The 26,607-nt window shown below is 38.3% G+C and overlaps 1 protein-coding gene across 1 annotated transcript in view; it reads right to left on the bottom strand.

The window, feature by feature from the left end:
* The window catches only part of PCDH9 (protocadherin 9), a 366,555-nt gene extending 354,627 nt beyond the window's left edge, over positions 1-11,928 (bottom strand). The window contains exons 1-2 of the mRNA XM_032841072.1: positions 11,341-11,928; positions 6,958-10,128 (exon numbers count right to left, since the gene is read on the bottom strand). Coding sequence (XP_032696963.1) covers positions 6,958-9,993 — 3,036 coding nt within the window. The 5' untranslated portion in view covers positions 9,994-10,128; positions 11,341-11,928. The remainder of the gene's footprint in view (positions 1-6,957; positions 10,129-11,340) is intronic.
* Positions 11,929-26,607: the final 14,679 nt, after the last annotated feature.

Genomic DNA, 26,607 nt, shown 5'->3' with positions numbered 1-26,607 from the left:
ATATATGCAAATATCAGCTCAATGACAATTCTTCATACCATTTACAATTGAAGCTTAAAGATCCAAATACTCTGCAATCCATTAGTTTCTCAATATCCTGGAAGGGATTAGAGTATTTCTTAATCAACTGCTAACAGACTGAAAAAGGCCAGAGACTGGATATTCACAAGCAGTGTAATACTAAGAGGCAGAGATGGTCAGATAGAAAGACAAGCAATGGAAGAATGTTAAAATATAAGATATTATACAAGCATGGTAAAATTGACCAAATTTCCATCTCCCTGCAGCGCATACAGTTTAAGAATCTATATAAAGTAACGCGTGGTGAGGCTGTAGGGGGCTCCTTCTAAGAAAAGTTAAGTTAATTTCACTTGTTTTCTCAAGGAATTCCAGAATAATGAGCATGAAGTGACCAGGAAGAATTAATCAAGTATGCCTCAAAGATGGTGCTTTTAACTCCGCTACCCACAGTTGTACAGGTGGTCCCAAGTCCCTCATTTTAAATGTGATAAGGGCTGATGGCTCTATAACCAATCAGACTGTTAAAGATGAGGGAAAATATTTTCACATGCCATTTAAATAATGGATAACTATGTAAAAACACATCCCTAATGAACGACTTCAAGTTCTGAACGCCTTAAAGTCATATTATGGCTCTGAACGTTCTACTAATTCTGTTACCGCTCTTGACTATAGAATACAAACTGTCTAGAGGACAAACATGTGAGTGAGAGATTAAATACGGGTTGTTTTCCCAGCCTGTTCCTGCCATCACTCTTTACCATTAAGAAAGGGTAATTGTTTTACTTAGGAACTTCCATTTTAATCAATCTTGGCTTCGGGAAAAAAGAATATAAATCAAAACCAAAATGTCAATCATAGTAATATGTCTTTCTTGTTCTATGTTTCTGATGACTGACAGCCCAATAGGTTTGTATCAAACAAAGGTAAAAAGCATGTGTTCCTTTCCAAAGGAAATGTTTGACAGATTGAACAGCTATCTGAAATAACCGATGAAATCTTAAACAGCAGAGTCTTTACATGAGAGATCTTCTTTCTAGATCTGGATTTTCCTCTGTGATCCGATGCAGATTTGGGGGGTCCTAACTATTATAAAGGATGTATCACCTTAGCAACATTGGCTTTTGAACTCCTATGCCTAGAGATACTGAAAACTTCAGAGTAATCTCACTGACTTGCAGTCCTAAATTCTCACTAACATCTGACCTGTGACTACAAAACAAAACAAAACCAAACCGGCAAATTTAGGGCCCTGGTATGTGAAATTCTGGAAAATATATTAACCATAAAGTCAACCGTCAAGAAAGCCAAAAATTTAAAATCTGTGTTAAATAATTCTTAGTTCCCAATTATGTTGACTATGTAAGATAGTAACTGATTTGTTAATATTAGCAAGAGATTAGTTTGAATAAAGGATCTGCATCAAGAAAAACCACCCTAAATTCAGAGAAGACACCGCTCTAAACTTAGAGAATACTTACTGCAGGGATTTTTAAATGAAAGTGGTAAATAATCCACCAAACTCAGTTTTGTTTTGGTCTGTAACCATGCATAAGCTAAGAGTTCAACTCTGATAGAGTCAAACCGAGGAAGTACTAAATGAGGGCAGTACAGTTGACATGGCCCTGGATCCTATAAACGCTCAATCTGGTACTGCTAGCCCAACACAAACACTGCAGTTCTTAGCATCTGGGGGACTTCTGCATTCCCATCCAAGCAATAAACAATTGGAAATCAAAAAATCTAAATAATAAAGTAAAACTGGGGGAACAGAGCTTCTGAGAAAATAATTTACAGGTCTCACTTTCATACCTCAGTACTGTCAGATAAGATAATGTAATATGAAAAATAATTCAGTAAGAGGCCATTTCTAATATTTGGGGCACAGTTTACACACATCTCATGTGTGTCAACCTGAAAAATGAAAGTTCAAGAGTCAAACTAATTCACAATTAGTTATGAGGAGATGTGATTTTAGGTTTGAGGTTTTTCGTTAAATCTAAATTCTCTCTTATTATTTCACATATATTTTAATTTGTGCTATTATGAGAAGATGCATTATAGCTTGAAATATTTAATAAGACTACACATATACCATAAAAATATAACACATTATCACAAGTACAATACTCGCAAGGTAATTTTAATGATGTTCTGGGACACCATAAGGATGACTCATCTGAAACTAAGGGAACATCAGTTTAGAGTGTTTCTATATATAGAAATAATTGCAATATTTAGGAGATAGTATTTTAACTACAGAAATTATATTCTCTGTGTTAGCACATATTCAGTAATCAGAAGACACATCTATGCTTAATATAGTGGCAACTTTTATTTTTATTCTCCTTAAGGTTATTAGCAATGAATACTAAATGCACCTTGAATTTCATAGCTTGGGTGTGTTAAGTTGAAAAAAAAATCAAGTATTTGTCTCACAAATCCAAGAGGAAAGGTAACCAATTTGAATAGATGGCCCATCCTCACTTCAAATTCCTAAGTCAATCCAAGGGCTCTGGGTATCCTTTGCCTCATACTGATTTCATGGTCATAGGGCACTTAGCCAAAGGGAAGGAGTAGAGATAAAAATCACAACTGACAACACTTTAAAAAAAACTTGCATTTGGGGGAGCAATTTTTCTCCATGTGGCTCTCGCGTTCAACGGACAACAATATTCTGCCAAACTTAGTAAAGTATCTTAAAGTTTTTTACTAACTTTACATTAGTTAACATTTGCTCCCTTCACTCTCAATTGCATTTTTTTCATGCTCCTCAAGAGCAATTCTATGACTGCCTCACGCATTTTACAGGACATAGCATTTTAGTGGCTGCAGGGGGATTCCTCAAAAATGAAAAGTAATCCTAAAATTACTATAGTATCACTAAATGATTGGGAAGAGCAGCAACTCCCTTTACACAGTCCAAGTACATGTATACACTTGAGTATAGCATGCATACATATTCCCAATGTATAATTTCTTCAATATATACCCAGATGTATATATGAGCCAGTACTCTCAATTGTGCACAGTTAAAGTCAGGATGTTTAAACTCTAAAATAAGCATTTCATTTAGAAAATTAAACATGATTGCTCACCCAGAACCAAACTCTACTACAACTCTCACAGATTGTTTTATTGCTGGAAGAAGTTGTCAAATGTAAATAGGTCACTTTAAAAAAAAAAAAAAAAACTAAAAACATTTTCATTCATCCCCCCCACAAAAAGCACACTGGGGCCAAGAAAATTAATTCCCCGAATGCTGTCAACCGGGTTGGGAAATAGCAATAAACAGCTTACTGTAAAGCCCCTCCAGCTACAATAAACCGGCTGTCAATAAGCGGACTGAGAGCTGGGCTGTGCACAAGCAGGTACTCTGGAAATGATCATCTGAAAGGGAAAGGAGCTGACGTGTCTGATTCCAACATGCTGAGGCAGTGGTTCTCAAAGTATGGTCCCTGGACTAGCAGCACCAACATGGCCAAGTATCTCGTCAGCAATGTAAATTTTCAGTGCCACTGGAGCTAACCCAATGGCACTGACACAGAACCTCTGGGAGAGGGCTCCGATAACCCACGTTTTAAGAAACCCTCCAGGAGATTCTGAGACACCCTAAAATTTGAAAACTTAACATCACACATTATAAAAATAATAATCCCACAAAGAATATATTTTCCTTTTAGAAAAATACACCAATGAGCTTTATCCCTTAAAGTGCTACTGGAATTGATTATGTTGTCATCCTCTTAACGCTCTAACAGTGAACTCTGCTTCTTTGTGAATAAATATCAAGACATGACCTTGCTTTTTTTTTTTTTTTTTAAAGGGACATTTCACTCAATTTGTGAGTGCTAAGGATACTTCCAAAGATTCATGTGAAATATTTCATGGAAAATCCAGTGGCCGATTTGGTATATTTGAAGAAAATGAAAGCTCAGTGAAAGAGAGGGGATGGGGAATCTGGTTTCCAATGTTCTTCAGGGTCACACAAGGCAAAACAGAAGGGGAACAGGAGACAAAGTAAGAACCAATGCACTCTAAGCAAACTCATGGTACAAGAGTCAGACATTATGTTTTCATTGTATAGATGATACAAATTAATGATATTTAAATTTGGTAACCCTTTACTCAAGAGTCTTGGAATTTACTCACACATCACCTAGCACCAGTAAGTGAAAAGGTATTCCTGTTAACAGCAATCTGTGCCCACTCAACTAAAAATCTTCACAGATTATATGTTTATAAATTCCTTTGAAGGCTTTTGTTGTAATAAACCCTACTTTTTCAAAATCATGTAGCTTCAGGAGCACATTTTATATAAAAGCCACCAGTTGAAGTGAAGGAGCTGAAAAAAGAATTTTTATTTTAGCTTAACTAGAACATCTTCAGATAACACTCTTGTGGCTCAGTTAAAAAAGGAAAACTAAAGGATAGTATATAATTTGTGTTCTTCATTCATAGAAAATATGCCTCTTTTATACTAAAATTATGCATCTTGCTATCACCATCACTTCTCCCTACTTCCAATATTCCTTTTCTTCAACACTGCAATTTTTCTTTCTCAGCATGAAAACTTGTAAAAGGTAAAAAGCAAAGCCATTTCAATAGCTCTTTATCATAATCGTGAATTATAGCTATGTCTGAACATCAAAATGCCTACAGAGAAACATGGTCTCAAGGAATGTCTAAAATGCACTTTAGTTCCAGTTAGAGAATTAGTCAGCATCCTATTTTAAAGATTACGTCATACAAATATTCTTATGACTAAGCCTCAACAAAGTATCTTTTCCATAATTCACTGAAATGCACTTAACATTTTTGTCTCTGTACTACATATAGCTTCAACTCTTGCAGAGAAGTCAGAAAAGTGGGCCTGTACGTCAATGCTAATACACACCACGTTTGCATCAAAAGAAAGATGATGTCGGAAGAATGTCAGTCTCTTCCTTTGGAAAACAAATTCCAGAATTTATGTGAAAAGTTTCCATCATGTTAGCTTTTTTTAAGATATTATGCAAATCATAAAATCTCAGTATATTGTGAGTGAGCTTCACATTAAAAGGTAAATTTTAGAAAAGCCATTTTCTTTTAATAGCAACTTCATATTTAGCTTCATAAATTACATGATTAACTATTTACCAACTTTTATAAACCTTTACTAAGCTCTGAAATTTTCTAAATTTTACAACACCAACCTCTCTTAAAAAGCTGAGGGAGATAACATAAAAATATGTCCTTCCAACTTGAACTTCTATCGAAAAACTTCATACTCTCCTCTAAAATTTCTATATGGACTTATTTTAATTCCTTTCTTTCTGTGCATTTAAGCTCCAAGTATGTGGACTTTCAAAATGCTCTAGGTATCTAATCTTTCACTTTAAAAAGTAGAGATTATAGTTGAATAATCTATAGGTATTATGCTTACTGTTCTGGAAATATCTATGTGATTCATTGACAAAATTGTTTTCGTAAGTATCTTATTACTACCAAACCTTAAAGTCATTCCAGAGCAATAAACACTAGAGTGTAAGAGGAAACTAGACTTTCAATAAAACATTCTATCTCACCCCACCCCCACATACATAACAAAGGAAAAACTCTTGAGTTTTCAAACACTAGGCAACAACTGTCAATACTATTCTGCAAATTTATTTTGTTTTCCTGAATTTTCTGAAATCTGTATGTCCTTTATTTTCAACAAACTCAGATGGGCCATCGCCATGGGTGGACTCCATACGAACAAGGATAGCACTTGGATTACGAAATCCTAGAAAGTTGGTGTGGTGAGAGCTGATCGCAAAAGAGCAAGCAAATGAATTTAAATGCTAGCTGCTCCAGAGCAACTATCATTAAATAAAAGGTATCTTTGGCTGTAGCACCAGCTTGATCCTTCCCTCCCCCCGTTCTTGCTACTGCGGGATTGGCACCTGGCCAGCACAAGCGACATGATACCCTAGTGCCATCTACAGGCTATTACTGACACTCAACTTTCATGGCAACAGACAAGCACCAGTGAAATAAATTAGACAGCGCTGCATTTAAATCTTTATTAACAAGGAATTATTAGACCTAAGAAAAACTAATTCTGGATTTGGTTGAAATATGAGTTTCTCAGCCTCTTAATCCCTCTTCATATGGCATATTTCACAGTTTAAAATGAGTTATGACAGATCACTTATGCATTACTAAGATGGGAGACTATTTACAATGGATTCATTCTTTTCTGTATAAATTGGTTATATCAGGGAGAAAGCATTCCTTCTATTTTTTTTTTTTCCTTGAAAGAGTACTTTGGCCATTATGGACAATTTGCCAACCTTTCTATTCAATACCCAATTTACTATATTACAATGAAATCATCTGAAATCAAAGAGAAGTCTTCCTATATGGCTTCGTTGCAATCTATCGACAATCATGTGCTTCACAGCTGATGTACGTTTAATAATCTACTATCTTGTTTAGAGACTAAAAAAAAATTAACCCCTTTAGCAACCACAGCTCCAAAATAATTATGGTCAGACCTTCAAACGTCATTTAAAACTTGGGATTTGAAGGTGACTTTTTAGATCAAAAGGTAATATGAAAAATCTCAAAGCAGTCAATTTGGAAACCCCAGGAGCAGAATTTGGCATATTAGGACAGGTTTTCTTCTTCAGCAAACATTATCTTGGGACATTTTTGGAATCGTTTCCTCTTTTCATCTTTTGTCATTTGAAGGAAACTGGGAGGTTAAATAATTCTCAGAACTCAGAAATTTCAAAGCTGTTCTAAAAATTCTTGACTGAGCCCCAGAGGAACAGAAAAGGGGTCAAGTTTTTTTTCCCTCTTTCAAATTAAGCTAAAGTTAGACCAAACAATAGACACACTGGCACGTTAATACTGGTTGACTGGGCACTTGTATGCAGTACTTATAGACCAGTAAAAGTGCTCGTTTACCTGTCTGGTGTGTAAGGGGCCCTTTGTCTTGAAGCCTCCTTGGGAACTGCACTCTGAGGCACTGAAGTGATCTGAACTAGTGGAAGAGCGTTTGGAAAGGGTGTCACAACCCCCGACAAAGGTGTTGTCCAAAGGGAGTTCCTGAATCACATGATGCTTTTTCACGGACACTGGAGTGTCTGGTTTAAGATGGAAAGCAGGCTGTGGAGAAGCAGATTTGTAGTGCTTTGCCAGGTCAGGGCTGTTAGGCTTGAAGGTGGTGGGAGGGGCCGGGCCCCAGTCAAACCTTCCTATGCTTTGCTCCTCCAGCTCAGCTGGCAGACTTATGGTCCCGTTGATAGGTTCGTGCACTGCATCGTCGGGTTTGGACTCTTCGATTGTAACAAAGTTCAAAAGAGAGCTCTTGGGAGACTTTCTTTTCTTCCTTTTCTTTTTCTTGTTTTGTTTGTTCTCCTGGTTTGGGGACATCCACTCAGCACCCTGCTTGCTCCTCTGAGCTGCTTTAAACCTGGATGCATGGCGACAGCGCACCAGGACAGTGACAAAGATCACGACTATGACCACCATGGCACCTGCGACAATGGCGATCATGATGGTGAGATAGTCCTCGTTTTGATAGGGCTGGCTACTGTCCCCTATGTTCCTGTCCAGTGGGGTCTCCATAGTCCTGCGAATCAAGTCATAGATATAGGAGGCATTCCCAGCAGTGTCGTTAACGTAGAGAAAAACAAGCACGAGTGTGTGCAAAGACTTCGGGTATCCCAGGTCACTTATGTTGACCACCAAACGGTGCAAGCCCACGTCAGTAGGCGCTGGTTTCTCTTCCAGAGTAATGTTACCTGTTACTGGGTCAATCCGAAACAAGCCTTTGCTGTTCCCACTCACAATTGTATACTTGAGTTCCGCGTTCATCCCCGTGTCAATATCCACGGCGAAAACTTCTGCTACCACAGAGCCAGGAATGGCCGAGAGGGGCACCAACTTAAAAGAAGTGTTGGAAGGTGGAGAAATGACAACTGGGCTATTGTCATTGACATCCATGACATTGATAGTGACTTTTGCAGTAGAGGAGCGGGGTGGTTGTCCTCCGTCAGTGGCTCTGACATCGAAAGTGTAGGAACTCTGCTGCTCTCTATCAAATGAGACATTTGACTTTATGACTCCAGAATAGGGATCCAACACAAAATTATCATTGTCATTTAGAATGGAAAGAGTCACAGCTTTATTCTCCCCAGCATCTGCATCTGTCACTGTGATTACCCCCACAGTACTATACTTTGGCAGGTTCTCAGACACAAAAAATTGAAAATGATTATGAGTAAACTTGGGGCTATTGTCATTCTCGTCCAGAACCGTAACTATCACAGCCGCTTGGCTTTGGAGGGGAGGGGTCCCATTGTCCCTGGCAGTTACTGTAAAAATGAAACGTTCTTGTTCTTCTCTGTCAAAGACTCTGGAGGCTGTCAAAACTCCTGTTTTTCGGTCCAGATCAAAGAAGGAGGCATTCGGCCCAAGCTGATAAACAATGTCCGCATTTTTCCCACTGTCTTCATCTGTGGCACTAATAGTTGTTAAGTATAACCCACGTCGGTTGTTTTCAGAAACTGACAGCTCAATTACAGGCTGGTTGAAAATTGGTGGGTTGTCATTTTCGTCCTCAAGCTTAACCCTTACCAGGGCAGTCTGATTTAAACTGGGCTTCCCGGAATCAGAGGCAACAATTTTAAAGCTGAATTCTTTGGTGCCCTCATAGTCCAATAAAGAGGAGGTCTCTAACAAATATTGGTTGTCGTACACCGCCTTCAAATGAAATGGGACCTCTCTCTCAATAAAACAGATCACTTTGCCATTCACATCTGTGTCCTTATCTGAAACTGTAATTAGGGCAATCTTTGTATTGACAGGATCTTTCTCAGATAAATACACTGTGCCATTGATGGGACTTATAATGTACCTGAGGTCTATGTTAGGAGGGTTATCATTTACATCAGTGACATTGATGGTAACGGTTGCACGAGCGGGTGTGGAGCTGCCATCACTAGCCAGCACTGTCACTTTGTGAATGGCCGTCTCCTCTCGATCTAAGGACCTCTGAACTGTTATCAGCCCAGTAGTATTATTTAAAGCAAAGAGTCTTTTGGTTGCAGGGGCGACCTGGGCACCAAAAATGTACCGTATTTCAGCATTACTGCCTATATCTGCATCAGTGGCATGGAGCTGAATTACAGAAGTGCCTACCGGAGCATTCTCTGGAATGTGCACCTCCACTTGACCCTCTTTAAACACTGGCCTGTTGTCATTTACATCACTTACTGTGACCTGCAGTATGGCCGTGCTGGATTTCTGTGGAGTGCCTCCATCCTCTACTTTGATTTTCATCACATAGGTATCTTTCTGTTCTCTGTCCAAGTTTTGCTGAACAATCAATTGTGGCCACTTCTCTCCCTCCGGAGTTTCCACGATATCCAGTCCAAAAACACTCTGCCCATTTAACAATTCATAATGCTGAACACCATTGAAGCCTGTGTCAGGATCTGTTGCTGATGGAATTGGAAAGCGGCTGTTGATCAAAGTGTTTTCTGGAATGGAAATATTGATGACAGGAGATGGAAACATGGGGGCATTATCATTGGTATCCTTGACAATTATTTTTATTTTGATCAGCCTGAAAAAATCATTGGGGAGGATCACTACCTCAAGTTCAAAGAAACACTCATTCTCCTCAGCATAAGAGGCTCCAGCACAGAGTTTTTCTCTGTCTATTCTATTGGAGGTTGTGAAAATCTCCCCAGTGCTACTGGATACTTTCACCAAAGGGGCATCCCCAGCTTTAGAAACCAGTCTGTAGACAAGGCTGGCACTGGTCCCTGTGGCAGCATTGATGTGAGAAATGTTCAGATCCTTTGGTATGTTTCCTATGGGCACATTTTCGGGCAATTCCTCTCTAATAGTGTAAATAAGTTCTTGAGCTATTGCGGAATCCAGCCTTAAACAGGCAATCAGAGCAGCCAACAGGTAAAAATCCCTCAGGTCCATGATAATGTATTTATTTTCTTTTCCCAGATTTTAGGGTTTAAGGGTTTCCACTGAGGAATGATGCACGAATTGCAAGAGGAAGCGTGCATGGACTGGAGGAGGCATTACATCTCATCGCTTATTTGGAGACAGCCACTGTCAACACAATCGTATAGACAATATTATTCTTCAGTAAACAAAAACACACAGTCATGAAATATCACAACACATTTTCCACTGCATATTAGTAAACATGGCAGTTTGCTCTGCCACTGTTTGCAAGTTAACTCTCTGGATGCAAACATTAAATAGCCACTGCTTGTTGCGTTTGCCCAGAGAAAATGAAATTCATCTACTTTTGAATTAAGGACAGCTGCTATTTTTACCTGTACTCACCCAGACTGTTTTTCAGGACACTGTTTAATTCAAAACATGCATTCTTATGTTCTCTTCTTCCCCTCCCCCTGTCTTACCCGCCTCCTGGCTTCTAACCCAGCTCCCTTAGTTTTTTTAGGTGCAAGTGAAAAACACTAAGTATTTAGCTATGGTTCCTGCTAATTGCTTTGTCACATGTCGAATGTGATGTTTTCTTCTCTGCTACACTGAGTCATCTCTTTCGTCTAAAATGACTATCTTTTTCTTTCCTCCCAGTTCTTCAGCTGCCTTCTCATCCAGTCTTACTGGGAAACAAGCATCCGGACATGCTGCTGCAGCATCAGAAGCAATAGTCACCGGCCACTACATATCCTCATTGCCTAAAAGCACAATACCAAGACTTCAAATTTCCTGCCCAGACCTTGCTCTCATTTCTCCATATTGCCAAATTCTCCCCATTTGGATTAAGAAGCACACTAAAACTTTTAAAAATGTATAAAACAGGATTCCTTATCCTAGATGTGGAGGAGAGTGTTGAGATGTAAGTGAAACGCAGCTAACATTTCCATGTAACAGCACAATATTTCCTACTGAGCATAGAAGGAAAAAAAAATGCAGTTTCTTAACCCTGATCCCTGGTTATAATATTAGTAACATCTGCCACACATAAATACTGCAACCCAATAACGCAGGTAAAAAGGCTTCTGCTTAGATGCTCCCCTAACTGCAATTTAAATGGGTGCAAGCCTCCAGGCAGCTACGTACTTGAGTAGAACTGGTCAGTTCCCAGGCTCTAATCTTATCTGCATCAGGCTGCACGGTAGCTGATGCCCGCGATTAGTTCCACCAGAGTGATGCAGGTAGGGATGCAGATACAGCTTAGTAGGTAAGCTCTGCCCCAACCGTCTACCCAATTACAAACATCCCTCGTCCACACTGAGGACATATCTAAACACAAAATTTACAATTGTGCATGCGAAACTTTACACTTACGTTAGTTGCCTCAACCTTTCCCCTTTCCCGGTATGCTGCAGTTAGGAATGATTTGTTCCAACACATAGAAAGCCATGCATCTGGTAGCACCAGTTTGGGGAGAAATCAGAAGCAGCAAAACGTTTCCTCCTTGTAAAATGTGTTGCTTCGGGCTGGCAAATTAGCAACTCCAGAGAACAAATTCACAGATTTGTCGTTAGTCATTCTCTCCACATTTCGTCTCTATTACCCACGGGGTCTGGGCTCTTCTGGTATTTAACACACACACAACATCCAGTTGCACTTCTTCAGCTCTGGGGTATTTTCCACAGCATCAAGCATACCATTTCTCTCCGATGTCAATACTGCTTAAGTCTCTAACTTCTTGTAGGAAACGTCAGAGTTGGGGTGATGGTTAGTCTCCTGCTGCTCTCCGGGATGACAGTTGCCTGAAAAATTCCTAATCGGTTATCTCTTTCGTGCTTCAGAGACTCTAAGGCGCTCCTTCCTGTCTTGCATGCTCTCCCTCTCTCCCTCCTTCTCTGCCCCTCTCTCCTTCTCCCTCTCCTCTCTCCTCTCTGAACTGAATTTCTTGATATAACTCTCAATAAGCCCAGAGGGAGGGCGTGACTGGCCGAGCCCCGCCCCCAGCTCCTGATTGGCCCGCATCTTGCGGTGCGGGCGGCCGCAGCCCCGCGCGAGGGAGGGGGCGAGGAACAAGGCACTGACTGTCTCCCAGCCTCCCCTCCTCAGCGCCCCCTCGGCAGCCGCGAAAACCCGGAGAACTGATCCTGGCCCCGGGAGAGCCGGGTTCCAGGAGGCGCACTGAGCATGCCCAGCAGGGTCCGGCCCGGGAGGGAAACGCTGGTGCTCCCCAGGCCCGCGCGGCTGCCGCTCTCTCGGCGCGCGAACCGGGCTGAGGGCTTGCTCTGTGCCGCGCGGGGCGGGGAACGGCGGAGCACCGGTGGTGGGACGGCCCGGGGCGGCGCGGGAGGCTGGCGGGGGGCGCAGGCAAGGATCCGGGGGAGCCTCCCGCAGCGCGGCGGGCGGACGGAGGACGCCGAGAGGGCTCATCTCCGGGCGCACATTTCGCACTTGTCTTTACTAAATGGAGGGGCCAAAATGCAAAGAAGGGAAAGAGTCAAACCCGGGGTACGGGGCACGATACGCACGGTCACCCCCTCGGGAGGGAGCACCGGCCAACAGCTCTCCGGAGAGCGTTCAACAGACAACATGCCCAGTACTGCAACTAGAGGCTTTTGCTGGCAGGAACGCTGGCGAGAAGGGCAGAGAGGGCAGACAGCGAAAGGTCGGGACAGGATATTTGAATCTCAATCAAGACCGGAAAGAAAATTAATTGGAGCACTTCCTAGAAGCGGGGTGACGGAAGCTGCCGGGGGAGGGGGTGGGGGGCGGAAGAGAAAGTGGCAGCGTCCGGGAGCTCCCTTGATCAGCCCTAGGCCAGTCTGGCGTTCGGTGGGAAGTCGCAGGTCGAAAAGCGCGGGCCACGGCGGCCGATCCTAGGTGTCCTTGCGCTTCGGCTCCCGCGGTGGCCAGAAACCTGGGACCCGAGCTCGCCCGGTCGCGCGGCGGCGGCAGCAAAACCCGCTTCCAGCTCACCTAACTGCAAACTTTGCTAGCGAAAGGCTGGCGGAAGGAATTTGTCCAGCTGCTCCCTCAACTGTAGAACATTTCCTTTCCCTTTGCACTTCTGATTCCAACTTTAATTGTAATACTTGTCTTTCCCTGCGCCTTTCTGACCTGCTCTGAGGCGTATCCTCACACGCTTCTCATTTTCATACGAGAGCTAAATGGAATGACTCCCGAAAGGATTAGCTTTGTTCCGTAAATATTAGACCCCCACTTTTTTTTCCTAGTAATAATGGCCAATTTTTATTTTGTTCTATGTGCCAGATACTTGGCTAAACGTTTTACAAGCATCATTTCAATGAATTACCAAACACTTTTTTTTATTGATATCTTAAAATTAGTAAACCACGAAAATTTGTGTAAGGGGCGATACCTATAATGGCAGATACCTAAGTTTGAGGCATTAATAACAGTTCTCTTGGAACACACCAGAAAGTATTTTTGAATGACCTATAAAGGTTGTCTGAGAAGGTCTTAATGCATGATGGAGTAACTTGTTCTAACTCTAACTCTATCCTCTAACCGAGGATAAAGAGCATTTATTTTAAACCTCCGTGTTCCATATTCTGTACTGGGCTGTAGATGCGTTAAAGGCTCTTCACATAGTTAGGTACTATGATGGCAAATTTAGGGGGTAGCTTTTGTTTTTTAGTACATTTTTTTTTCAATAGGAACAACTTATTTTTAGATATTAAAAGGAAAACAAAAACAAAAACAAAACAGTCACTATGCCTACCACACTTAGATATTGTATATAATTCCTTTTTTTTTTCACCAACTCGTGTGGCATTACAATTTTCTTTCATCTATGAAAACATGAGCTCCTCTTTATTCACACTTCTCCAGTGAATATTCACAGTAAAAGTGCAGTGCCTAAAACCTCACCGTAAAATACACTGATCCCTTACATGTAAAATATAAAACTGGTTTCTCGCGAAAAGGTTGATACTGTTTTTAAATAACCTATATAACAGTATTTTATAGGATTAGAATACATAAATTTAATAAAAAGGGCTGTTTAAGTATCTAAAAATAAAAAAAAATATCTGATACAATGTGAATTAAAGGAATTCTTTTATCTTACCGGTGATGATGATTTTGCCATTCACAAAATCTAAAGTTAAAGCTAGTACGTTGTTCCAGCCGTCACCCTCTTTATGCTTTGGACTAGTTTAAAATAAATGAACCATCATCCTGATACATTTATAATAAACACAGCAGCACAGCCACTTTCCAGTTCAATTCATAAGTATCATGCTATCTCACATTCCCATTCTAATCATACTGTAGTCATTTCAAAGTTCTGTTGTAATCGCAACACATAGCTTAGCAATAATTATTTAACCTTCTTACCAAGTGTAATTGTTTCTGTTTGCTAAAGGATAGCTTGACTTGTAGTTAGAACCCATTATTATCCTATGCTCATAGATGAAATCTTAGAACACAGATGAAGGTTAGGGAAGAGAAAAAAATCATCTCATGATTAAATTTATGACCATGAGACTCCAATTAATGGAACCTACAGGTCAAAGCCTCCAAAAGTAAGTACCTCTAGATTCTTTGTGAAGGAAATTGAATACAGAAATAGAGCTGACTTCAGTGCATCCTATTTTGTGTTTATTTAGCATTTCTAAATTATTGAGCTTCTTTAACCGTACCAGCTCTTAAATCCAGAACGACTGAAGCTCATTGTTTGCCCTTATAAATTATAAGAATATATACATTACAGAATGAGAACTACGATTAGAGATCTCATTAATATTCCAAGAAAAAAATAACTTGAGGCTTCTGCCCAAAACAGTATATAGAACATGTTCATAATGACAGCTGCTCACAATCCACCTCTATTTCAAAAGTTAGGTCTGTGGATTTATGATTTGGGAAACAGTAATTTTAGTTTTTCTAGGGAAATATGTTGTTTTTCTGAATTTTAGACATTTTTCCTTAGTGAACTTAAAAAAAATTAGATTTCCAATTATGACTTCTAATTCAGAGCTTTCAATATGTATACTAGATATCTAATTAGATCTCTTTAACCCTTATTCATCTTTGTCAATGCATGTGGGGTTCCATAGACAGGAATTAAGATGTTCTCACCTGTGTTGCACCTGATTAGGACTTTAGGAATTACATCATCTGGGCTGTAGTCAAATTGCCTTTGGTGTTTTCTGCGTGTTATGTAAGTCATGGGACACTTGTGAAGCTAAGTCACCTTCAGCCAGCTGACTGAAAACTAAAATGCTATTACAGATTTCTACGGAAACATGTCAAGTTAAAATTTTTAAATTTCAAAAATTTAATGCTGCAATGCTTATATGTATTCAACAATAGTGTCCATGTAATAACATTTAATAACTTAAATTATGACCTGTTTAATTGGATTTTCATTTGAGTTTTCTAGTTATCGTCCAGCATTTTAAAATTACTTTTCACACGGGTTGCAAAGGCTTTTTAAGAAACATTGTGTATAAGAGACAGACTGGTATTTGGAATGATCAAATGACCTCAAGGATTTCAAGACTAAAATTTTAATCTCTTTTATACTGGTTCTATATTGTAATCAAAGTTGAAAATTAAATTAAAAATATACTTCCCATGCCCTATACTTCTGAAGTTCCTTTAATCCATATAGCTTATTGTGTCTAACAGACGTTAATCAATAACCGGGGGTCTAATGTCCCAGCAGGTAGTATTGTCCCCATTTCACAAAAGAGGCTACACTACTGTAGCGTACTTCTAGGGGGAAAACTGTGTGAAGATACTAAAGGTTATTTGTATTATCACTGTTTAGAAAATGACAATGCAGAATTTTAACACCACAGAAAGAAAATTAACACCTTTTAAGGCTGTGCAAACTGGGAAAGTGGTAAGTTTCTTGAATAATTCCTTTGCTTCACTATTAGCTCTTTCCTTTGAATACATTTCTTTTTTTCTTTAAGGAATACCTAGTCCAAGGTAATCAAATCACAAAGGAAAGCAGGTGACAAGAAGCTTCAGTCTGTTTGAATGACTGAACTAAATTTATCCAAATTTGCTATATTTTTATGACTGACAACGATTACAGATGTCAGGTTTGTAGCTCTAACGTTATTACAATATTAACTGACATTTTCCAGTGCAACTATTTTATCATGATTACTATATAAAGGAAATATTGAATTTTCAAATTCATTATTGGTTATGTAAGACTTAAGGTTATATACAGACATAGCAAAGCTGTCATCAGTGGTGTACAGGTAATCACTCAGGAAAACATGAAAAAGACTGTAAAGAGAACATATATGTTTAACTCTAATTTGATCACTTTAAAGTCATATTATTTCAAGTGAAATAAAACATATGAAACTTCTTACCTGTGTATGACATTTTTGTGGGTAAAAACTGTTAGAATATCAAGTATGATCTATTCAATTCATATTTATATAAATGTCCAAAGATGAAAAAATAACATGCACATTTGGAAGCACCTCTATTTATGCTTAAAAATAGAGATAGAAAAATGTTCAAGACAAAAACACGTTTCAAGCACAATAGCATCTGCCCAAGGATAAATGCAGAAATGATTTTCTTAAATATTAGGACTTTGTCAAGTTAAAATATAGTACAAGTTTTTTATTCTTTCAGTACTTCCTCGATAAGAGTATGTTGTTGAAAACAGAACTTTGTATTACTTGAAAAATCATTCTAGTAACTCATTCTGTACCCTCCCCCAAACTTCTTCATGTCTGTAATTTTTTCCTGTCTTTTTCAGGACAAATTCATATGATATTCTTCTAAGAGCCCAATTTGTTACATAATGTGCACATAAATAGACTTAATATAGGGCAGGATGGATAAGCCTCATTTTTCTCTTATAATCTCCTCTCAGGAACCAAATTCAACCCACAGTTCCCTCTAATTGAATTAGGATGAGTCAGGGAGACTATGCATATCCCACGGACTCCGGCAGCCCTGGCTTAACTCGGTATCACTGATAAGAGCCAAGTAATGGATATAAGGATTGCTCAGCCCTTGAAAGATACTGCTATGCTTTGACTGGGACTTAAGTCAATACCATTCTGCCTATAAAAATTGTGTGTATACACATAATTCTTTAATTTTTTCTTAAATGAAAATGGATTATGTAGGGTATACTAATACACTCCTTTAAAAGGTTCTAAAATGCACATCATCTTCTCAATCTTACACCTATGAATTTACTGTGTAAAAGATTGAGGCTCTTTTGATCCTTGCTGAAAATTCACCAAAGAAACTTCTCAACTGTATAGAATGGAGTTGATCTGCTTTAAAGTAATCCAGGACACATCATAAGTGATTTATTTTTTAAAAGTAAAATGTTACAAAGTGCGTTATGTGGAATTTATAAGAAAACCTAATTAGGAAAATTTTCTTTGGAAAAGTATCACTTGTAAAATTTAACAAAAAGCAATAAATCCCTCTTATAATAATTTCAAAAAGATCATAAACATTTAATAAGTCACAAAAATATTCAAGCAATGTATTGAGACTTTGGAGAGTAAAGAGCACCGTGTTTGAGATCAATGCTAGTGTATCTCTGACCTAATTGCAAATTTATTTATTTAATTTCTGGGAATAGCAACTATACCAATAGAGGTGTCTTTAACAACTATGGTGAAGAGGTGTAACGGGACTATTTTTCAGTAATGTTTGTTTCTCACCATGGAACTGGACAGAAGTTTTTTTTGGTATATTACAACAGATGAGAAGATCCTAATGATCAAATGACACTTCATGTAAATAGCACAATTAAGAAAATATAAATGAGAATCACGTGCAATTATTAAACTCATATGGGGCAAACAGTATCATTAATCTTTATTAGCTCACTCAAAAATCTATTTAAGAACTACACTATATAAAAAGAATATCTACTATACTTTTTATTTATTTTATTTTTTTAAAGATTTTATTTATTTATTTGAGAGAGAGAGAGTGAGAGAGAGCATGAGCGAGGAGAAGGTCAGAGAGAGAAGCAGACGCCCCGTGGAGCTGGGAGCCCGATGCAGAACTCGATCCCGGGACTCCAGGATCATGACAGGAGCCGAACGCAGTTGTCCAACCAACAGAGCCACCCAGGCATCCCTACTATACTTTTTAAAACCTCCTATATGCTCAGCACAGAAATATGCAAATGTCTTTCTCAAGTGTAATTCAGCTGAGGCATACTAGCCTGTGAGTCTTTTCTACTTTGCTAACTCTTCACAGTATCTCTCCTTTATATTTTAGATTTAAAAAATTTTGCTTGTGACATTAATCTTAACAGTTCAAATGCTTGGCAGCAAGTTCTTGGTAATATTCATAAATAAATATGCCAGCAATTGAATGGTTTTTGATCTTCATATTAGTCCAGAAGGCCTACTGAGTTTATTATTTTAAGCCTAATATTAGGCTTAACTATAACTAACATAAATATTAAGCTTAACTATAGAATGAGTTACTAGAATGATGTTTCTTTTTTTTTTTTTTAAAGATTTTATTTATTTATTTGACAGAGAGAGATCACAAGTAGGCAGAGAGGCAGGCAGAGAGAGAGGAAGGGAAGCCGGCTCCCTGCTGAGCAGAGTGCCCGATGCGGGACTCGATCCCAGGACCCTGAGATCATGACCCGAGCCGAAGGCAGCGGCTTAACCCACTGAGCCACCCAGGCGCCCCTAGAATGATGTTTCAAGTAATACGAAGTTCTGTTTTCGATTCAAACTCTGTATTTCTCAAACTTTAATATGGATATGAATTACCCATATATCTTGTTAAATTAAAATGCAGCTTTTGATACATTAGTTTTGGGGTGGGAGTTGAAGTTGTGCATTTCTACCAAATTTCCAGGTGATCCTGATATTGGTGTGTGGACCACACCTTAAGTAGCAAGGACCTAAGAGGAATCTTAAGAAGTGTTATGACCCGCAGGAAAAAAAAAAAAGAGACAAAAACATTGGAAAAAAATTATACCTACCATTTTACCACACAGGGATTACTTCTGTTACCAAGCATTCTTTTGATGGAAATAATGCTCAGAGACTTGAAGAATTTACACATTACATATATTTAGTTTTTTCCCCCTCAGAGATTTGGTATCTTGAGCTAAGTTTTAGTTTTACTTTGGACTGGTAGGAGAAAGAGGCTATTTTGGCATTCTTTCAGGGCAGAACGGGAGGGCTCAGACACTTTCTGAGCAATATGAGGGCACCAAGACGCTCATCTAGAAGCTATCAGCAAGGAGGTGATAAAATACACGTGTGCCCACCTATGGGTCATCTTCAAAGCTTACCAGACTTCCTTTTTTGGAAATGTTTTTCCCCATGTTCCATCCATATGGTCAGTAAAACAGCCAGCTTCACATGGTGTGGACTTCCCCCACCCTGCCAGAAGTATATGGATCCAACCCCATCTGCCAACTCTTGATTTATGAAGATATTAAATTCAAGACTGACCCACAATCCTTTTCACTAAGGAACGTGAGTCTGTAACAGTGATATTCTGAGAGGTAATCACTCTGAACTATGTACTCAGGAGGAATTAGAAACAGTTTTTCATTACATAGGCCAGAAAACCAAAGGAAGTTTTGAGGGAGAGAAGAAAAAAGATGAGGTTCTGAAAGAATCAAGAGATGAGGACCCCCTATGGTAGAGAATTACCTGGTTCCACTTCATTGCTGGTCTCCAGTCATATCCTTTCCACGGTGTAAGAGCGATACCTTATAGTAGCCTTTATGGTAACTATTACTTGCAAACAAGAGTCCTAATGTAAGAATTCACCATAGCAGCTTGGTAATTTTCCTTGACCCCATTCCTAACTTGCCCACTGAAGGACTAATGAACTGTACTAACGTGATTGGCATTTTGTAATTGTAAGAGAATACACATGAAGAGAAAAGAAAAATCAAACCTTTGTACCCATGGTTTTCAACTCAGACTATGTCTGGAGACATTTAGATGATCACAACTGGAGCATGGGAAGAAGTGTTTGTGGGAGAAGAAAGAGTTCGTGGGAAGGGTTGTTACTGTTTGTACTGCTATCTAGTAGGCCAGGGATGATGTTGAGTCTTCTCTAGTGTACAGACCAGCTTCCCCCAACTTCCCTAACCCGCTGTCCCCCCCACACACACACCACACCACCCCCAAAAAATTACCTGGCCCAATCTGGCAGTGGCGCCAAAGTTGAGGAAGGCTGCTTCTAGGTGAAGAGAATTTGTATTTTTCATGTGTTGTGATCTAATCTATATTTAAATTTTCTAAATCACCAGAGCAAAAGTTCAAACAGTTAAAATTAAAAAGTTAAAACAGCACTGGAGTTCATTTGATAACCGACAGGACAAAATAGGTTACAAATTATAGCTCTGAAATACTAGTTGAAATCTGAAGAAATCTCTTCCAACTCCAATGACCTGAACTTGGCCATTTCTTGTCCATTCTTGTTTTCAGAAAACTTAAGATTCATGTATATGTGAGGCATTTTTACTAACTTTATGCTAGTGCATAATATATCTAATATCAGTTAATTTTATATGCCATTATGGTTTCTATTATTTCATAGTTCTAAAAAATCTTCCCACCCACAAGTTCTCTGACAAAACATTATTGCCCTAGATTTTGTTATATATCTGACTCATTTGGGTTTTCATTGGGGCAAAAAATTAAACTATGATTATATCAAATAGAAGATGAAAACCTCCCTTAAGTATAAGATTATAATTCCCAGTAAAGCATCTATAAATCTATGAGTACATACAAGCCTGGAGGAAAAAAAAAAGTTAGTTGCTAAAATTTCTTTCATTCTGGTTATCATAGTCTCAAGAACTCATTTTAATTCCTTTAAAGGATACAGACCACATATATGTTTATTCTTAAGTTTTTGGGTAAATTTAACAGTTCCTGGAAATTTGCAAATTAAATTGCAATAATAAGTTAATAAATGAGCAAACTCTTGTTGAATTAGGTAAAATATTCACTCAGAGCAAAATAAAAATTCTGGAGAAATCCTGAGTACTAGCAGACTGAAGTTTTCACTATGCACAATTTGACTCATTTGAGAAGAATTTTAAAAGTTAAAGTAGTGCTGAAATATTTTCTAACTGTGGTAAACACTGCCATCTAGAGGACATTTTTGGTAATGCATATCAAAACTAAAATGCCCAAATGTATTAAACATATGTATTTATGCTATAATTTTTATAAATTTCATTAATCTAACAAAATTCTTATCTTATGAAATTAAGAGCAACATTAAACCATTAGATAACTTTTGCTGTGATTTCAAGTATCAAAACTGTCAAAGAAATTCTTTGGAAATTTTTATTAATCATGTTTTTAAGTTGTTTATTCACTTTGGTCACAGTAATTTAATTCTGATATTTAATAAATTATAATAGAATTATAGTCAGATTCTTGCAAAAGATAGATACATTAGAATCAAGAGCTAGAAAAAACAGCAATACAATGATGTCAACTATGAATGTATGTACTTTAAAAAATGTTTCAGGAAAAGCAAAATTTCTTTCAGAAAAAACAAAATTGCCTGTGCTAGTCTTGTTAGTTCTTTATTTCCTCTTTCGTGTTTTAATGAACATTTTCCACCTCTGTTTCACTAATTTACAATGTGCTGATTTCTAAGTCTGCTATTTGAGGACTTACTCATCAATCAATGGTGGCTGATACTGAAGGGTACTCAGGACCTAAAAAGGTGTACAGAGAGGTAACTTGCTATGTTCCCTTTTTAAACAGAAATTCTAACACCTTAACACTTGGGAAGTTTCCATCATCAAAAATCAGTGAATAGTAAAAACAAAAAAGGAAAAACATGTATTTTCTATGACAATGTTTCAAATTACCAATAGCATCCATTTTAAAGTTAAATGGTTATCAAATATATGCATTTAATTAAAAATTATACAAAAGTTACTGAAACATTTTGTATGCTCCTTGAATTTCAGATTATTAATGAGATTTGTGAACAGTCTACTTTGTATCACTTATAACTAATGTTAGGTGTATTTACAATTTTTTAGATGGCTGATACTCTATTTTAGTATCTTCATGTTAGATCTGGATGTAAACTGCTAGAGATTATTCTGTTACTAGGAAGACAAAGGAGAGTATAAATTTCAAATCAAGTCAAACAAGACAGATACACAGCATTAAAACGCAGTTCTGCAAAGTCCCCATAAAGCTGTTCAGATGCCTAGTTGGAGGAGAAATCTATGACTAGTTACTATACAAGTAATTTTTCTTTTCATAATTTGATGTTTTAATTACAGTGAATACTAATGGTAGAGTCCAATTTTATTCTATTATTTTACATTTACATGAGTAAAAATTACAGGGTTAATGATAGTGGTGGAATGCTGACTGGTATAATCATCACCATTTTGCATCTGGTGTTTCAATTGTAAATGATCACTGATGAGAAAGGAAGGAACTGAATCAATATCAATGGACAGAAGATTACTTTTACAGTGGAAACTGCTAATATTTTCATATTATTTGACACTATACAGTTACGTACTGTATTTTTTTTAAGATTTATTTATTTGAGAGGAGAGAGAGAGCATGAGTGGGAGAGACAGGAGAGAGACTCTCAAGCAGACTCCATGCGGAGTGGGGAGCCAAGCTGGATGCAGGGCTTGATCTCATGACCCTGAGATCACAACCTGAGCCCAAACCAAGAGTTGGACACTTGGCCTGTGCCACCCAGGCACCCCTGCAATTTTTTTTTTTTTTTATCACTAAGAAATACACATGGAAGAAAACTGTGAAAGACAGAGAAATAGAAAATGCAAAATTTTGGCCATCCTTTTGCAATTGAAACTGTGGACCCTTGCTTTTTTTTTTTTTTAAGATTTTATTTATTTGACACTGATAGAGACAGCGAGAGAGGGAACACAAGCAGGTGGAGTGGGAGAGGGAGAAGCAGGCCTCCCGCTGAGCAGGGAGCCCAACGTGGGGCTCGATCCCAGGACCCCGGGATCATGACCTGAGCCAAAGGCAGACACCCAAGGACTGAGTCACCAGGCACCCTAACCCTTGCCTTTTAATAAGAAAACTTACATGTAGAAAAATACAATTCTTTATCTAGATTTGGCAATTTTTTAAATACCGTATCCAGTGTCCTTGTTCTCTTCATCATGTAATTTGCTCAGTCATTCCAAAGATACAGACCTGTCACCACAAAACCACTCAGAATGCAGCCAAGAACAATCTCCGACAAAACCACAATACTCTAGTGTAGTAGTAACAATCACAAAACATCTATTATCTCGTTGATACTCAAAGTTTTCTTCTCATTCTCAGAGAGTTTATAGCCATTTACGTGTCCTCCTTTCTGAACCCAATCCAATCTTTTTTACCAATGCCTTTGTTCTATCTCTTTAGTCTTAAAGCATTCTTAATTTTTTTTTTTTCCTTGACAGTTTAGGACAGTTGTAGGATAGACTATTCCACAATGTGGATTTCCTTAATTGCTTCCTCCTGGGTCATTAACCTGATTCTCTGTGACCTGGATTTTTTGTAAACTGGGAATTAGAGCTAAAACAGTGCTGGCCAATAAAAATACAATTTGGGCCATATATATATGTGTGTGTGTGTGTGTGTGTATATAGATATATAATTTAAACTATTCTAGTAGCCATCCTTAAGGAAAAAATGAGGTAATGCATTTTAATAAGATATTTTGCTCAACCCAATATATCTAAAACCATGTAATCAATATAAAATTTTTTAAAGAGTTTATTAGCTATTAGAGTACTGTATCTATGAAATCCAGTGTACACTGTATACTTAGAGCCCAATTCATGTTTCCAATAGCCACACAGGTCTGGTGGCTACCATAGTGGAGATCATAGGATTAGAACCAGAGTCTTAGAGCCAAGCATTCAGAGCAACAATATTTCACAGGTGAGACTATGTTCTTCATATTCACTTACATCAGGAGACTCAATTTCAGACTGTTTCACTTTTCACAATGTCAAATATGGTAATTTTATAGGAAGTAACTGTAATCCTCTCTACTGCAGAGAACTTTTCCCTCTTTTCAATCAATAAATGATCTGTGGGATGATACACTGTCAAGTAACAAAATATTCAAAGACAACCAAACTGGCACCAAATGATTCTGGCATGTGCTGATGATCTTTACCTGAATCAGTAAGGACATGTTGTTACAAAACAGATTTTCTAATGCTATTATCCTTTCTTCTTTTATTAGATGTCATTTTTCAGTAAAGACCTTTCCTTCTTGTTGTCTTTTACTACCATTTAATATAAACTTCCAATCATATTTTCAAACTCCAATGTTGCTTCACATTCTGTGAGAGATCCTTTTTCTTAGTATCCTGTTGTTGTCTCCCGAATGCAGGTTTTTCTGCCAATTGTTCTGTGTAGTTGAGAGTTCTGGGTTTGACTGTGAAGATGGCTGAGCCCCAAGATAAAAGTAGCAAAAACCCAGGACTCAGACGTTGGAGACCCAACCCCTGACCAGTAGTACCCATGAAAGAATGAACCCGAAATAGGTTAAGAAGGAGAAATGGGTTAAGACTGAGATTCCGGGGTTCTCTCACAGATCACCTAGGAAAAAGTAAAGTCACAGAGCGGTCTGTATTATTTCTAAACTTCTTGTGAGCTGAGATTTTTAAAGTTCCTGTTTCCTGAACTAAAGGTCTCTTCACTTTGAACATGTGCTTCCTTTTTTTTTTTTTTGATCTTCCATAAATTTATTGAAACTTCATTTCTGCTTAAAACCTTCTGTGCTCTCCACCCTTGTGGCTTTTGCCCCATCTTATTTCTTTACTGTCACAGTAAGGGGTTATTTGAAGGAATTAAACATGCAATCATTCTCGTATCTAGAAAAAAAAAACAAACTACATATATTTACATATTAATTATGCATTGACGTATACTTATTACAGATGTATGTATAAATACATATACACTATATATTAGATTTAGAAATCCATCCCAGAAATGAGTTAATTCCCATTAATCTGAACACAGAATCAACTATATTGGTTGCAATTAGAGTACCTCCAGTCACCTGATTATTTCTGCTTTAAGAGGATAAATTCCATCTAATTTTTGCCATTTTGCATGTAGAATGCACAATCCTGAGAAAACACTTTAAAAATGTCACCTCCCGTGGCTTTGTCATGGCTCCTTGCTCTCTCTTCCTAGCTGTCAGGGATGCCACTTCTCCAGGATGAAGGATATCCAGCTTGTTGCTTGGTAGAGAAAAATAAGTCCTTAGTCACAGTATCTGAGTATAAAGATGGTTTTCCTTGCTCTACCACTCAGCAGATATTAAACATTAAGAATAGCACTGGTAACTGAACAAATGAATTCACAGCTAAGTAGGTTTCTACATATGCAAAACCATTTGAGGAAGAGCCTTAAGATAGAATCTCTGTTCGGCCATTTTAGTTTCTAGGGCTTTTGTACGGTCTTATATATATAGGTATATATATATGTATTATAATTAATCTATATATATGTTCTTACAGCATTACCTGGAGCAGACTGCGAGACCACTCCACCAATGTGTGGGGCCTCCCACCAGTTGGAGAGCTCACCAGGAATCCTCAATGACAATGTAAGGTCAGAGCATGAATTCCCTAGAGCCCCAGCCTCCCCTGAGGTGCCACCTCTGCCTGCCATGTTCCTAGTTCTCCCCTTCATTCCCCACAAGGTCTAAGGCCTGTGCAGAGTCCTGGCCTGCAGGCATCCTGAGCTCTCTCCTCTTAACGTGTTGGGGTCTCTTCTTATTGCTACACCTCCTTGTACGGAACAGACCTCGATTCATAGAGCAACAGAGGAGCCAAATACTGTCACTGGCAGGTTTCTGAACCTCACTGTGGTACGGACTCCGGTCACCAAATATGGACCCGCTTTGGACTCATTCATCAATTTGTCTTGGGAAGTCAACATGTGTAATGCTTACCTTCTTCATTCCCATCCCCCTTCTGTACTTCATGGGGAGCATTTCAACAATGAAATTAAACCTAAGAACTAATGGGATCTTCCCTTTGTCTGCTGTCATAGATGCTTGCCTCAACACCCTGTGCTTCCCTTTATTCTTCCTCTGTTCCTCTTCTCTCCCTTGCACATACTGAAAAATCTTCTATTGGGGTTGCAGTGGTTTTCAAATCAATTTAAGGGCATGTCCATCTGGCTTCTAAGCTTATTATAGAAATACTTCTTAGAATGTTTTCTCTTTAAGTCAGGGCTCCCCCCCCCTCCATAATTTCATAAGTTAAAAAAAAAGATAATCATCTGTACTTTAAACAGATATAAAATACCACAGTGCATTATAGACCACTTATAATATGAAGAACTAGCATCCGCCTACTGTAATGTCTTTTGATTATTTTTCTGAGGCTTCTGGGTTGAACCCCAACTCCAGACATATGTGACATTGCCATAAAGTAGCCAGCAGGGCCGCATGCCACATGCATAGCTCTTTCAACAGAATCACATACTTAGTAAAACTCAGCTACCAACAGTGAAACAAATACATGCACTGATCAGGTTTCCAGAATTCTGTTAATTTTTTATGAGGTCTGGACCATGCAACATGGAAATGGTTTATTTTTCTCTGAATAGTTTTTTAAAGGCTTGAAAAAGAATCCAGAAAATT

Source organism: Lontra canadensis, unplaced genomic scaffold, assembly GCF_010015895.1.
Source record: "Lontra canadensis isolate GAN:19392208 unplaced genomic scaffold, GSC_riverotter_1.0 scaffold119, whole genome shotgun sequence".
Taxonomy (NCBI): Eukaryota; Metazoa; Chordata; class Mammalia; order Carnivora; family Mustelidae; genus Lontra; species Lontra canadensis.
This window is presented reverse-complemented; position numbering and strand designations above follow the sequence as displayed.